This window comes from Malaclemys terrapin, chromosome 3, assembly GCF_027887155.1.
Source record: "Malaclemys terrapin pileata isolate rMalTer1 chromosome 3, rMalTer1.hap1, whole genome shotgun sequence".
In the NCBI taxonomy this organism is placed as follows: Eukaryota; Metazoa; Chordata; order Testudines; family Emydidae; genus Malaclemys; species Malaclemys terrapin.
The window spans coordinates 41,982,603-41,998,526 of NC_071507.1; the positions used below are offsets into that span (position 1 = coordinate 41,982,603).

The 15,924-nt window shown below is 43.1% G+C and overlaps 1 protein-coding gene across 1 annotated transcript in view; it reads right to left on the reverse strand.

Moving 5' to 3' along the window:
• Positions 1-322: 322 nt before the first annotated feature.
• The window catches only part of KCNH1 (potassium voltage-gated channel subfamily H member 1), a 299,849-nt gene continuing 284,247 nt past the window's right edge, over positions 323-15,924 (reverse strand). Inside the window, exon 11 of the mRNA XM_054021526.1 lies at positions 323-1,165. Coding sequence (XP_053877501.1) covers positions 323-1,165 — 843 coding nt within the window. The remainder of the gene's footprint in view (positions 1,166-15,924) is intronic.

Genomic DNA, 15,924 nt, shown 5'->3' on the forward strand with positions numbered 1-15,924 from the left:
GTTACCTAATGCTTGCAGGAATGGCTGCTGTTTTAAAAATAATTATCCAAATATCATAAGGGGAGGGGGAAAAAAAAAGATGCACCAATGAAGGAGATGAAAAGAACTTTATAAACTGTACCCTTGCTGTCAAAAAGACTTCAGTGTCAGCTGCCATCTTGACATGAGGTTGCAATTCCTGTTACCGTACCTTTTTTTAGAAACAGGGAACATGCTTAATGAACTGGTCCCTCACTGGTTTTCATCAAGAAAGGCTAAATTTAAAATGGTTGGGGGGTGGTGTTTATTTGTGTGATTTTTTGTTTTTTTAAAAAGAAACATCTCAGCTTGCTCCAAAAATGTCCTTTTCTGATTCTGGAGACTGGGGCCTTGATATTTCAAACAGCTCCTGTGGTGACTGAGAGCTTCTTCTTGAGGTTAATATCCTTAGTATCTCCGCAAGTTGTTTTTCTATACTGCTCATTTTTGTGTTTAAAGCCTTGATGTCCTCTTTCAGCTCATGTTTTACTTCCAGCATGGTAGCCTGAAGAGTCTGTTCTGGGATAGGGTAAAAAGAATGCTTGACCTCTGTAAGGACAGGACTTCGGTCCTGAGGGCTCCTTGTCTCCCCAACATTATCCAAGCGCAAGTCACTTTTTGTAATGCCACTATCACAAGAGTCTGTCTTCTTCAGTGTAGTCTCTCCTGAAGTTTTAGTTCTTTCTGGTAAAGTCTCCATGGATTCTGCTTTGGATACTTTGTTCCAGTCTTCCCCCTTTCCGCAAGCATCTTTGAATTTGGCCCAGCCTTTGCGTCTTGGGTAGTCACCGGCCACTTTGCACCCTGCATAGTCTGACGTAGGGGCCTGCAATTTGGCATGATCAGGCACACCGGATGTTGAAGCAGACTGGTACGAACCAGGGGTTGCAGGGCTCTCCCTTACCGTTACAATACTAGCTTTCACAATGGTGCGAGAGTGCTCTGCAAGGATGTTGCCCTTTTCCACATCCAGGTCATCTGGATCCCTCCCCCTTTCTGCCGCTAGCCGGGCTTCTTTCTGTTGCCTGAATCTTTGAAACAGCCGACGGACCGGGTGGTCTGGTGGTAGAATCAGAGGCGCTTCATTCTTCCTTTTCATCCTCTCTTCTTCTTCCCGTTTGACATCACTGATCTTCCGGAACACAATCTGCAGAGAAGAAACATATTTCAGACTGTTACGAATTACATAAAGGTCACGGTGGGGAGGAAAGGGAAGTAGAGAAGCGTGATCTCTGTTAGCAGAAGTTTGCTTCTAATAATGTTAACTACAGCAGCAACACACATTTATGTTAATGTTACTGCTCAATACCTAGGGTGGCTTATGTTGTGTATAATGTGGCCTATCTTGATATTTAGAAGCATGCTACATCCATTATCTGGCTCCAAACAAAGGTACTGGAAAATAACCTTTTCAGTTCTGAGAGGCGAGATGAGATGGTGTCACTAAATGTAACTATAATAATCACAGTCATTCCATTCTAACATGGATTATTACTGCTGGGTCTTGGGGTTTATCAGTGTACTCATTTTTCACTATTAAAATAGCCATTCTTATGTTTTTCCGCCTACTCATCCTTGAGCTCACTTACTGCACATCACGTGAACTTTGTAATTGTTTTAGTGCAACTCGGCCAGCTAAGTGGTTTGTACGACCAAGATTAACTCATATCAATGCTCATTTACTGTAGTCTCTGAGGTACTTTACTGAAATTGTTTTCCCTCTTGCTTCCTTTTCTTGTTACACGTGTTGTATGAGATAAAGGTTGATAAGTTACTCTGGAGGATAAAAGGCATTTGAGCAGATGTACAAAATAGTAGAATGATTCTCTCTGACTCTGCTCTGCTCATTGGAATGGTGGGAGCTGCCAGAGAGCTAATTATTAGAGCTAGTTGGAAAAACTTCAAAATTTGAAATATTTTTGACTAAAAAAGGGACACATTTTTCATAAAAAGTTATCCCGTTTTTTGACCACCTCTACTAACAACAACTTCTTGATCCTATGGACTGATCTGTGCCAGTTCCAGCCCTGGTCTAGAGGCTGCTCAAACTTACGCTACTAATGGATGGTCCCATACTGCTCACAGGAAGAATATTCCCCTCAATAACAGTAGACTCTTTATCACTGTTGGTATTTTCCAAACAAGAAAACAGGGTGCACTCAAATCTGGTATTCAAGTAGTTCAATTCCAAAATGTGATGTACATTAAGGCTGAAGTTTTCAAAGAGACCAACTACAAGAGTTAAGTACCCAGCTCTCACTGAAAATCAAGGGAGTGGGGTGCCAATCCCCTTAGGTTCCTTAAAAAACCCAGTCTAAAGTTATTGTAATACAGGAGAAAATATCCCTGAGGTTCTAAATATGAATTGAAACTGATTAAACAAACCCACCCCTCTGTCACAGAGGAATTTCTATTACAGAATCAAAAACGGCACTGTTTTCTCACAACACCCAATGGGAATGTTTTGTGCTTGATCTGCTAGCTCTTAAGCTCCTTGACATTCTCCTCAGTGCAATGCAGGCATGCAAATAAAGAGTTGCGTTAATTGCTGGGTATTTAGAAAGGAGAGGAAGTCAGTGGTGGGAGACACATGGAACGTTTGCCAAATAGGAAAGGACAAAATTAGTAGGAAAGGACATTTTATTTTCAAGCTTTAAAGGGGAGTCTAAACATAAACTAAGAATGACAAAGTGTTTGACAGTGTCCTTTCAGGAAATGGCAATAATTAGGAAACTCAGACAAAGGAGTCTAATTTGCAAAAGGAGAGGCATGACACCCAGTCGGAATAAATAATTAATACAATGCTCCAAAATAAGGGCTTGTCCACAGACAAAAGTTGCACCAGTTTAACTGAAGGTGATACATTAAACCAATTTAGCTAAACTGATTTAACTTGGCACATGGATGCTCTGAGATCAGTTTAAACCTGACTTATACTGGTTCAGCACAAACCTATTCCTCACAAGTGCAGAATGTACACAGAGAAATGGGTGATGAGAAGTGGGCTGTAATCATAACTACAATTAGGGGGGCATATCAACTGTTGGGAGAGCTTGACATCAGCCTGCTGTTCCCGCCAACCGGGAGGGCCTCAAACTGTTTACGCCTGGACATTGTAATTCAATTTGACAGTAAGATCTGACTGAAGCTGCTACTAGTAGGCCATGCACTCAGGTGCAGAATCAGCTGGTGAGAGTTCTGGGAAGCAGCAGTATGTCCAAATCTGCGTTTGTGCACGTTCTTGCATGCTGCGCAGGAAAGGTATGCCAGGCTGCTGGGCTTCAGTACAAGAGTGACTGGAAGTTATGAACAGGTCCAATAAGGTGGACACTGTGGGGAAGGTTTTCAAGAGTGGTCAGTACCCCTTGTTTTTCAGTTAGGTACCTAAATGGGACCTGTTGAGTGCTGAACTCTTGAAAATGTGGCCACTGGCACAGTTCTCCGCACGGTGTGGTAGAGCGTCTCAAGCCCCAATGCACACCTATTCCTGTACTCTGAAAAGCACATGGTGAAATGGGTGGGGACACGTGTAAAGAATGGGATTGTCTGAGACATCGGCTTATGCATGAGCTCATCCCCATTATCGTAATCAAGCGCCTCGCTACGTGTTTCCATCTGCGAGAGGCAAGGTGGGTGAGGCAATATCCTTTACGGGACCAACTTCTGTTGGTGAGAGAGACAAGCTTTGGAGCTTACACAGAGCTCTTCTTCAGGTTACTTCTTAGGTGTTTCTCTAGCTACCAGGCAGCCACACAGCAGCACTCTCATTAATGTAAAATCAGATCCCCTGGACTCCCCGCCCTGTTCATCAGCTTTTGATGACATATCTGTGCAGTACCCCGCACCCCTTCTGTGCAGAATCAAACACGAAATGTGTGTGTCAGGGGACTCCCCCTTAGGCTGGTGTGCTGGCTCTTTTAGCTGAAGGCGTGGTTAAGAAGTGAGATTCTCCTTTTTAAATTTGTAAGAACGATGCACAAATACATGTCACAATATATCCGTTGCTCTGGCAGCTTTTCCTATGCTGGGCTTTCTCACGGCTGCTCCTTACTGAATAGTTTGACTCCACTGAAGTTTTATGGTAACTGTGCAAAGAGAAGTGGGAATGAAAGAGGCTTTACAGGGCTGCATTTGGGGGTTTTGTTTGTGTTTGTTTTAAAGGGGAGATTCAACTGTTTACAAAGAAACAAATACAAATAGCTGTTTTGGGTGGATTGTTTTCTGATCAATTCTGAGGCAAAGAGGAAGATGGACAGACAGAGTATATGAGGTCTAAAGGAAGATGCAAGATCTGGAAAAGGAGATCATTTTTATTTCAGCTTTTTTTTTTCTAAAATTTTGCATTAATTCCTTAGTGGAAAAGGGAAAGGTACTTTTATAGAGTTGTCTTATCAAGTGTGTAACACAATGACATGCATATTAGCTAGTTAACTAACTGAAACGACAATGATACTCTAGAATAGACTGGGTATAATTAGCAAACTTGTATTGTGGTTCCTAGCAACAACCCCCAGCCCTATATTTCAGGCTCTAAAAATGCTACATTGCTTGCTGTATTGATTTTGCTGTCATTCACAACGAATTATAGTGGAAACATCACATCCATATGTTGGAAGATTTAGCATTTTTGCTTAACTAAAAGGAGATTAATTGTAATTGCTTTGAAGGCTGATCAAATCTCATACTCCTGGATGCAAGCGAAGTACCACAGTGCCAAGGCAGATGCTCCATCCCTAGATACCTGTACAGTATTGCACAGTTTTCTTGATGGATTGCAAGGATTTCAGCCTAAAACAACAGGTTTCTGCCAATAGCACGAGGCAGGCTAATTAACTAGAGAGACCAACTGTATGAAATCCTATGCTCCAATTGAAAAAGGGCATGCTGCTAAATCAGTGACCAACTTACACTTTGGGTTAGATGGTGCTGTTAGAAACTACAGCCTAAACTGGGGATGGGGGAGTGTGGAGCAGCTGCTCAGCAGAAGCTGGTCCTGGAAGCAATCCAGCTGCCCCGGCCTGAATGCCGCTAGGGGCTCTGCAGGAGCACGCACTGGAACAAAGAGCTCTAGCCCCCATTTATAGAGAGCAACGGGACTAGACTATCCCACTCCCCTGCAGCAGCTGCCACTATGGAAGGTCATGGTCCTTTGGGGACTCGAGTGCTGCTGCTGGCATTAGATGTGTGCGCACTTTGCACTGCCCGCTGGATTTCAGGCTGGGCTCTACAAAAGGATGGATGGCGTAGGCTCCTCCGTGTGCTCTTTCCAACCCCTCTTGTGCACCTATGTGGGGTTGGCCGCAATCTGGTCTGTTGAGTTAAACAGAGGATAGAGAGAAGTGCTACATTTTGCTCATTGAAATGAAAGCAAAGCACAGAGTTGTGCTTGATGTGTTCCAAGAGTCTAGCCCCCTTCCGTCATCGTCCATTTGAGTCCACCAGAGGGATGTGCCTGTCGTACCTGAAGCACCGTTAGTCACACCTTGATAACCCTACAACTCTCTACTCTGGTAACATCTCTGTTCCATCACTACTGATAGGACATTAAGATTAACAAACAGCGCAACTTCAGAAATATATGTAAAAGAGAGAGCAGTGAACCAAAGTGATGGTGTATTTTAAAACTGCTCTTCTGCAGTCAAACCTTTACAACTGGCAGCTAGGTGGGTATTTTTTTTTCCAAACAATATGGCCTGGGACCTCAGCTGGTGCCAATCAGCATAGCTCCCTGGATGTCAACGGATCAAATTCAATACACACCAGCAGAAAAGCTGGCCAAAAATGCTTTTAAAATTATATTTCAAAGTCTGCATCAATGAACATGAGTTTTCATGAAACAAGGCTGCAATACCAGTGACAAATGCCTCAATATCCCCTTTTTCTCTCCTTGCACAAAGGTGCTTGCTTCCAGGGAGCCCACTGTGCTTTAAACATCCTCTACATGCCTGTTGCAGCTCATTCAGATGTCACTTCTGACATCTCGTGTAAGAAATGAGAAGGAGGACATGAAGCAAAAGAAGCAAAAAATATTTAACAGTACAGTCAAGGTAAATACTTGTCTTACTATGTAACCATGTAATTTTATTGGCAGGTAGGTGCCCGACTCCCACTGAATGTCATAGAATCATAGAATATCAGGGTTGGAAGGGACCTCAGGAGGTCATCTAGTCCAACCCCCTGCTCAAAGCAGGATCAATCCCCAAGAGAGATTTTTGCCCCAGATCCCTAAATGGACCCCTCAAGGACTGAACTCACAATCCTGGGTTTAGCAGGCCAATGCTCAAACCACTTTCACGATAGAGAGAGAGAGAGAGATTCCTTATAAAAAATCATCCTGGCTAATGTTATTCTGGATGTTCTCATTACTCATATACATACGTCATCCTTTGTAGACTCCTACTAAGTTCTTGGCCTCAATGATATCTTGGGGCCATGAGCTGCACTATGTAAAAAGTATTTCCTTTTATGAGTTGTTAATTTGCTGCTTTTCAATTACATTGAATGTCTACTTGTCCCTTGAGTGAAGGGAAATAGCAGCTAGGGAAGCCTGATTTTTCTCTCTCTATTGCTCACTATCATCTAGGTCCCATTTTAGTCTCCTCTCTAAACAGTGAGACTCTTTTCAAACTGCCCTCATATAAAATTATTTCCATGTCTCTGATTATTTTCCATCATCAACACATTGTTGTTTGGGGACATTTGTTTAACACTTACAAGTACTAAGTGTTCCATTTTCACTTAGGGGCCTAGGTCTCTTGCAAGTCAATGGGATTTAGGCTCCTCCTGCCTATGTCACTTTTGGAAATGGGCCTCAACTCAAAATAATGTTTGGTATTAAGTTTATTTGTCTTCTTAATGAGAAGTTAATTGGTCCTTCTGAGAAAGAGAAATCCTTGTAGGATTTCGAAGTTACAATAATTTAAAATGCTACAAGTTAATATTGCAAGTGAGAATTGCTGCAGTGGGTAGATCATATTTTCAAATTATTGGTCTCAGAATTAAGAAATTCTTATCTTAAACTGGTCCACTGGCGATACAGAACTGATTTAAATTTGATGTTTAATTCTGTTACCAGTCTAGTCTGCAGCTTGATACACTTTACACATAATTTAACCCAATCCTGAGGTTGTTCAAACACCCTGTAGAATTCCCGCAGTGTTTCACATTTTAATGCTGTACCATGCTTACTGCACCTTGATTCATGGAATCACAAAACAAAACAAAAAGCCCTCCACTGAACAGCATGAGGAACTCTTCTATTAAAACACTATGGCCTGGAATATAGACTTGGTAGGATCTTTCAGATAGGAGACGATCAATACGTTTGCACAGCTTGAAAAGCTAAGTGCTTACTGAATGGACCCAAAGGAAGTCTGAGATTGTCATTTTAAGGAAGGAATCTCGGAGAGCTCTCTCATTACACAGGAAAAAGAGGGTAAGTAGAATGTGCTTGATAGGAAGACCAGTCTGAACTACCACTGGGGTTCTTCCTACTCCCCATTATTCCCAGTCCATAAGTGGTTTTGGGGACATTGTGCAGTCTATATGGTTTTATAAAATTTAATAATAAGTGAATATAATGTAACTGAAATATGCTTCATGCAAAAGGTCTCTTGTAAGGTATCATTACAAAGCTTATAATCTACTGAGTGTGATCATCCTATTTGTATAAATGTACCACTCTTGTACCTGAAACTAAAAATATAAAATATAACTCTGAGGGCCTCTTGTAATTATGTAAAGTGTGGACCATTAATGGTGGTTTGGAATCTTGATGACTCCCATTAACTAGGACCATTGTCTGCAAATGGCTGTGTTTTACCTGTGAGTCTTCCTGTATATGTGTGTGCTGGCAAGTGGGTAATGAAGCCTTGCAGTGACATGTGATCATGTCACCTGAACTGGAATCCATCTTTAACCTGGAATCCCAGAGGGACAAAGGTTTCCCGCCTTATGCAAAAGATATATAAAGGGGTGGAACAGAACAAAGGAGAGAGAGGAGCCAACATGAAGAATCCCCTAGTTACCACCTGAGCTGGAACAAGAGCTGTACCAGGGGAAAGAATTGTGCCCAGGCCTGGAAGAGGAAAAAAAATTACTGAAGCATCTCTGAGGGTGAGATTATCTGTATTCAGTTTGATTAGACATAGATTTGCACATTTTATTTTATTTTGCTTGGTGACTTACTTTGTTCTGTCTGTTACTACTTGGAAACACTTAAATCCTACTTTCTCTATTTAATAAAATCACTTTTTCCTTATTAATTAACTCAGAGTATGTATTAATACCTGGGGGAGCAAACAACTGTGCATATCTCTCTATCAGTGTTATAGAGGGCGAACAATTTATGAGTTGACCCTGCATAAGCTTTATACACGGTAAAATGGATTTATTTGGGTTTAGACCCCACTGGGAGTTGGGCATCTGAGTGTTAAAGACAGGAACACTTCTGTGAGCTGCTTTCAGGTAAACCTGCAGCTTTGGGGCACGTAATTCAGACTCTGGGTCTGTGTTGGAGCAGACAGGAGTGTCTGGCTCAGCAAGACAGGGTGCTGGGGTCCTGAGCTGGAAGGGAAAGCAGAGGTAGTAGTAGTCTTGGCACATCAGATGGCAGCTCCCAGGGCGGGTTCTGTGATCCAACCTGTCACAGTTTTCCATTAAAATTACTGGGGTTCAGTTAAATGTCCTGGAATGGTATGTGGTCCCAAAGTTCTCTCATTGTGAATAGGTGCTGATCAAACCGTGTTGCATAGTAAGTAGCCAGGCAGGAAAGTGTGAGTAAAAATGGAAATATATGGATTCAATGAATAGTCTTACTAAAAACGATAATGGTGGAGAAACAATATTGGAAGCATCCCAGAGAGGCTCAAACGTTAAACTTACCTTGACATTCATGGGCCTAGGCAAACAAGCAATGTGAGTCTGAGAGACCTGGAAGTGGCTTTTGTTGTGTATGAGAAGGAAAACACTTGATGTTTTTATAGCATTTTTTTATGGAATCAGTTAGAGATACTGATTTTAACCAAAGCAGAGCTTTACACGTGTCGAACTAAAACATATTTCGGAACAATGGGCAAAGACTCTAGGAGGGTTCTTACACTCGTGCTGCACAGGGCTCGCCTCATCACTACCTTGAAACATATTCCTCTCTGGGGGTATCGCTTAGCTTGTACTCACTAGCAATCTTCTGAAACATAATTTCACTCTCTACTCAGAGACTGAAGCCATTATAAAGGTGAGCAATAGCTGCACCAGTTATATGCGTTATTTATACCTCAAACATAAAAGTATAGGCACTGCTGTAGCACAGCATCCTCTTCAGGCGCTGAAGCACAGAGTTAATATGGGAGAAGGGTTTGCAGCGGTAGCTCCTTAACTCCTTCCAAGGCTATATTGGGGCACTCGATGAGAGGAAAGAAGGGGGGGAGTGTGCAAAGAGAGAGAGTGAAGATAAGGAGAGGAAAAATATCCTATGAAAAGGGCTCAAATTGATATTAGCTCTTGAAGAAATAGAGGGTTGAATTCAGAGGTCATGTAAGGGGTGTGTGCAGGACTCTAATTGGAGTCACCTAGGTGTACAATACAGCTCCATCTTGTTGAGCTGCCATCTCACGTTCCAGAATCTCACCTTCCATTTAAAAATAAGTTTCTGCCTCTTAATAGTTGCAAAAAAAAAAAAAATCTTCAAATCAGCCAGGAGCATAACTATCACAGTGATGTCAGGCTGAGTGTGCTGAGAGCCTGAAAAAATAGCTCGGAGGGGTGTACTGCCTCCAGTCATTTCAATAAGGCTTTTATTGACATGTCCTATTATGGAGACAAAGTCCAATAAAAGCGATTACCTCACCCCCGTTGTCTCTCTAATATCCCAGGACCAACACGGCTACAACACTATAAACAAAAATATCTAATTATGATCATTTAAATGTTGGCATTGATAACTATTTTACTACTGATCAAAGCATTTAAGAAGCAGGTGAAAGACATGCAAGGGGTATGCCCAGTTCATCAGCCATAGTATAGATCCATCAGCCTATATCTCAGAGGGGTGCATTAGAGGGGTCCATGGGGAAAAATAGACTAGATACAAGCACTCGTAGCAATGCAGATGGAGCACATCCGCGCCCACCCCACCCACCTGCAGCCCTTGTCCCAAAACTCTTTCCCTTGTGCCCCCATGTCACTGCCAACCCACTTCCCCCAACATCCAGTTTCTTATCGCCACCAGCCGCCTCCAATCCCTGCAAACTACGACTCACTGCACTCATTTTAGCCAGCCTGAAGTGCAGCACTCGTTGCATGACTCTCCAGACAGGAAGGCTGAGTATGATAACAGGACATATGCAAATCTATGATTGTCCCCACCCCACCCCACTCCCTTCCCTCCTCTCACACAGCACAGATGTGTCATGCCCTTTCTGTTTCCCAAGCAGTTGTGTTTCTTTTCAATAAATGAATTTTTTGGCTTTGAAAACATTCTTTATTGCATTAAGTAAAAGATACCGTAGCCCAGGAAAGCAACAGGCACTGCAAGTCAGTGCATCATACATAGCAAACACAGATGCCTACTAGCATTGGAACCACTGCACTTCACTCCCATGCAGGGCACCAAACATTACTGGTGGCTTTCAGCATCAAATTGCTCCCTCAAGACATCCCTAATCCTTACTGCCGCACGCTGAGCCCCTCTAATAGCCCTGGTCTCTGGCTGTTCAAATTCAGCCTCCAGGTGTTGAACCTCCATGGTCCATGCCTGAGTGAAGCTTTAACCCTTTCCTTCACAAATGTTATGGAGGGTACAACACACGGCTATAACCGTGGGGATGTTGTCATTGGCCAGGTCCAGCTTCCGATACAGACAGCGCCAGCGGCCCTCTAAACGGCCAAAAGAACACTCAACAGTAATTCTGCACCGACTCAGCCTATTGTTGAACCACTCCTTTCTGCTGTCAAGGCTCCCTGTGTAGGGTTTCATGAGCCACAGCATTAAAGGGTAAGCGGGGTCTCCAAGGATCACAATGAGCATTTCGACTTCCCCTACTGTGATCTTCTGGCCTGGGAAGACAGTCCCAGCTTGCAGCTTCCTGAACAGGCCTGTGTTCCAAAAGATGCATGCGTCATGCACCTTTCCGGACCAGGCTGTGTTAATGTCCATGAAACGCCCACGGTGATCCACAAGCACCTGGAGAACCATAGAGAAATACCCATTCCGATTTATGTACTTGGAGGCTAGGTAGTCTGGTGCCAGAATTGGAATATGCGTCCCATCTATCACCCTTCCGCAGTTAGGGAAATCCATTTGTGCAAAGCCAGCCACAATGTCACGCACGTTGCCCAGAGTCTCAGTTCTTCTGAGCAGGATGCGATTAATAGCCCTGCAAACTTGCAACAATACGAATTCCAATGGCTGACTTTCCCACTCCAAACTGGTTAGTGACCGATCGGTAGCTGTCTGGAGTTGCCTGCTTCCAGATTGCAATAGCCACCCGCTTCTCCACCAGCAGGGCAATTCTCAATCTTGTGTCCTTGTGCTGCAGGGTGGGGGCAAGCTCCTCACACAGTCCCATGAATGTGGCTTTCCTTATCCGAAAGTTCTGCAGCCACTGCTCGTCATACCAGACTTGCATGACGATGTGATCCCACCACTCAGTGATTGTTTCCCGAGCCCAAAAGCGGCGTTCCACTGTAGTGAGCATGTCTGTGAATGCCACAAGCAATCTCGTGTTATACGCATTATGCGAGTCAACATCGTTGGACTCCTCACTGTCACTTTGTAGTTTAGGAGTAACTCAACTGCAATTTGTGACGTGCTAGTGAGACCCATCATCATATTCCTCACAAGTTCAGGATCCATTCCCACAGACCAAAAGGAAAGACACAGCGCGCAGTAGAAAAAACATTGAAAGATGGCGCCAAATGTGGATGGAAGCACAGGGATTGCTGGGATGCAAAGCGATGCATCACGGGGCATTGGAACAGGACCCCGAATGCCCCGCACCTCGCCACCCCCTTCCCACAAGCTACAGCAGAATGGGAAGAGGTGCTCTGTGGGATAGCTGGCCATAATGCACCGTTCCCAACGCCGCTGCAAGTGCCGCAAATGTGGCCATGCCACTGCGCTTGCAGCTGACAGTGTGAACACACGGCAGTGCTTTCCCTGCTGCAGTCTCTGAGGGCTGGTTTAACTCACAGCACTCTACATCTGCAAGTATATCCATGCCCTAAGTGTAAACATTCCAGCTTGGCCTCTGAAGGCCCTCAGGGTGTGTCTACATGTAATTTACACTCCTGGCTGGGGTGGGGCTCACAGGGCTTGGACTATGGGGCTGTTTAATTGCGATGAAGACATCTGGGTTCAGGCTGGAACCAGGGTCCCAGAGCTCAAACATCTACACCTCAATTAAACAGACCCAAGCCTGAGTCAGCTGGCATGGGCCAGCTGCGCGTTTTTTATTGCAGTGTAGACATACTTTCAGAGCCTGGCTCCAGCCCAAGAGGAAATGTCTGCACTGCTACTTTTAGGCCCTCAGCCCAAGCCCTGCAAGCCCAAGTCAATTGACCTGACCTCTTAGATGTGGTGCTGTGGGTTTTTCTTTGCAGCGTAGATGTACCCTGAGAGATAAAGGCTTTTCAAAAATGGTGTTAGGAGCCTAATTTCATATTTAGGCCCTTAACAAAGTATCTGATTCTCAAAAATGTTGAATGCCCAATGATTCCTATTAAAGTCACTAGGAAATGTGAGGTGTATAGCAATTTTCAAAATCAGGCCACTTATTTAAAAGCCTCAGCACAGCACCTGAGAGTACAACTTTCAAAGGGACTTGTGCTTCTAACTCCTTTAGGCACTTCTTCAAATGTTATCTTTAGGAATCCAGCTTTCGGCATTTACTTCTGAAAATCTCAGCCAAAGTGTCATGGGCAGTTACACACTACCATGACGGGAACAGTTTTAGACATGATAATGACAACTTTTTACTGATGAGCAAATTTTATGAGCAAAGCCACAAAGTTCAGAACTTAATTTCAGATCTTATTTCTACTCTAACTAAAGCTTTGGAGATGTTAAAATTATTTCCCAGACACCATCTTCTTCCACCCCACATAGCAGTGGCAAAGCCCTCACACCCACATAGAGTACGTAGATGGTTTAACCAAACATATGATCCTTTAAAAAAAAAACAACAACAACAACAACTTGTCCTTCAACCACTTCCACTGGCCAGCTCTCTGCTCCATAGTTACTCTTCCCATCCCAATGCTGGACTAAGTATAAATTTCTTTCACAAACAAAAGACTGCCCCAGTCCAAGAAGCAGAGTAGATGCCAGTAAACAAGAACGAACTTTGGAAAGTAATATTGGGTTCAACTTAACTTATTTTTCCCCAATTTTATTTTTCTTTCACATTTTAGTGGAATATCACAGATCAAATGATCAGCAGGGGAGGGGAAAAGGGAAAAAGTTTTCATGTATGGATTATACCAAGAACAAACAACATTCCTGTCTAGCAGATCAAGAGAAATATCAGATTTATGAAGCTCAGTAAATACCTGCAGTTAATTACTGAAAGAACCACTGAAGAATAACAGTCTGGCTTTAACAAAGCCCTGTATTCCCCTTGACAGACTCAGCAATCCTCTAAATTATTTCAGAAATCAGAAATCCGTGACTCTTTCCTACATCCACACTGCAAGAGCAATAACAAAAGCAGACCTTTTATTTACACGCAGTGGGGAAATTAACAAAGGAAAAAACTTTTCAAGGACTAGTTAATGAGTTTCAAGGGAAAGACAGAAAAATTCCTATCTGGATACAGCTTTGGAAGGGTGTAGCACTCTGCACCTCAGAGTAGCACCCCGAAACCCCCATGTTCACCGTTATGATATTATATGTTTTGTACAAAGTATACCTGGTGAGGTATCATTTTAAAAGTCTTGATCTGCTGAACATTAATATCCTGTTGAATTATATGTACTAACATTGTATGGGAAATTATGAAATATTGCTATATGCCTTACTGAAATATGGTATGAAGTTGGGAATGTCCACAAGCCAGTGTTTCAGTTACAACAAGGGACAGCCAGACAGTGCTGATGGCCCATCAAGGAAAGAATCCACTATCCCTGAGACTCCTTAGAGAAGGCAGGTACGAAATGGGGACTGCCCTGACCACCCACGCCACAGCAAGGATCTTTCTAGCAGCTGGAAGAAAGTATAAAAGAGGGAGAGTGACATCAATTGGCCTTCCTCTCCCCATCTCAACACCTGGAAGCACATCTTGAAGACAAAGACTTTGAACGGGGGAATTTTGGTGCCAGGCTGGAAGGTAGTCCCAGCCTGTGGATTGAGGATCTGTAACCTGCTTGTACCATCTGTCAGAGCGAGTCACTGCTTGATTCAAATCCTGCTTAGTTTGTAGAATTTAGACTGTGAATTTATTTTTATTTCTTAAGTAACCAACTTTGAGCTCTATGCCTGCTACTTATAATCACTTAACATCTATCTTTCTGTAGTTATATATTTTACCTAAAACAGTGTGTTTTGGTCAAAGTGTTTGGGGGAATCTCAGCTCAGATTACAAAGGCTGGTACATGTCCACTTTCCTATGAAGAAGAGGCGAACTGGATAATGAGCTTAGACTGGCCAGGCTTCTGACCAGTGCAAGACCATACAGGTCTGGTGTGCAATACTGGGGCACTGGGGGGAACTGGCTGAACCTCCCTATTGCTGGTTCATGAGTGGCTGGGAGATCATTCATGTAACTCGGTTGGGTGTGTCCCTGCCTGTGGATGTCTGGGTACGTGCAGTGCCTGTCAGAGGCTTGCAGCTTGATATCAGCATCACAGTATGAGAGGCAGCCCAGGTTGGTAAGTTTGGAGGGCTCAGTGGTTCCACCATCCAGGTTGCAACCCAGGGACCCTGTCACAAGGGACTGATCTGAGAAGAGAAGAAAAGCAGCCGACCAAACAGTTGCAATAATAATTGCTGGCGTACTTCATGAATGCCCATATGTTATCTTAAGACAATTAACCCATTTAGAAATAGTTTAAGGGTCCAATTTGGCTCTCACTGAAGGCAAAGGCCAAACACCTCCTGACTCCAAGAAGGGTAGGATTAGTCCCTAAAACTGCAACAACACATGAGCAATAATCCAGATAAGAAATATACCGAATGATGTTACTATACCTTAGCCACTATAATCTAGTACAACCAGGCAAGTGAAGTGGGAAAGAGAGAGAGAGTTTGTAATGAAAAAATAGGTAAGATCCTCAACTTCCTCATATTCATAATCTGCATTTTTTTGTTCAAGGGTAAAAAAAAATGACTGGAGGAGTTTAGCTTTAGAGGCTCTATTCCCTTCCTCCTCAAAAAATGTTAGACCACCATGAATGATTTATTCTAGCCAGTTTTCAGTGTTGTTATAGCCATGTTGGTACCAGGATACTAGAGAGACAAAGTGGTGAGGTAATATCTTTCACAGGACCAACTTCTGCTGGTGAAAGAGACAAGCTTTTGAGCCTGTGTAGCTTGAAGGCTTGTCTCTTTCCCCAACAGACGTTGGTCCAGTGAAAGATATTACCTCATCACCTTGTCTTTATTTTAGCCAGGACTAAAATGTCATACTCAATCCTTTCACCTGCAAAACATTTTGTCAACACTTTTTTTTCTTCTTGAGTGGCAAGATCCAAGAAAGAGTGAGTCCTTTGGCTTTGATATGTTCTTTCTTTAGTGGTGTAACACTTTTTTCTTTATTCAGAAAGTGAAGGTATTGTACATGGTGCTTTATGGACAGAAGAAAGATAATGAACCAGATTCTGATCTCTGTTACACTGGTGTAAATCTAGTCCAGAATAACTCCATTGACATCCATGGACTTACTTTTGTATAACAGAAGTCAAAATCTGTCC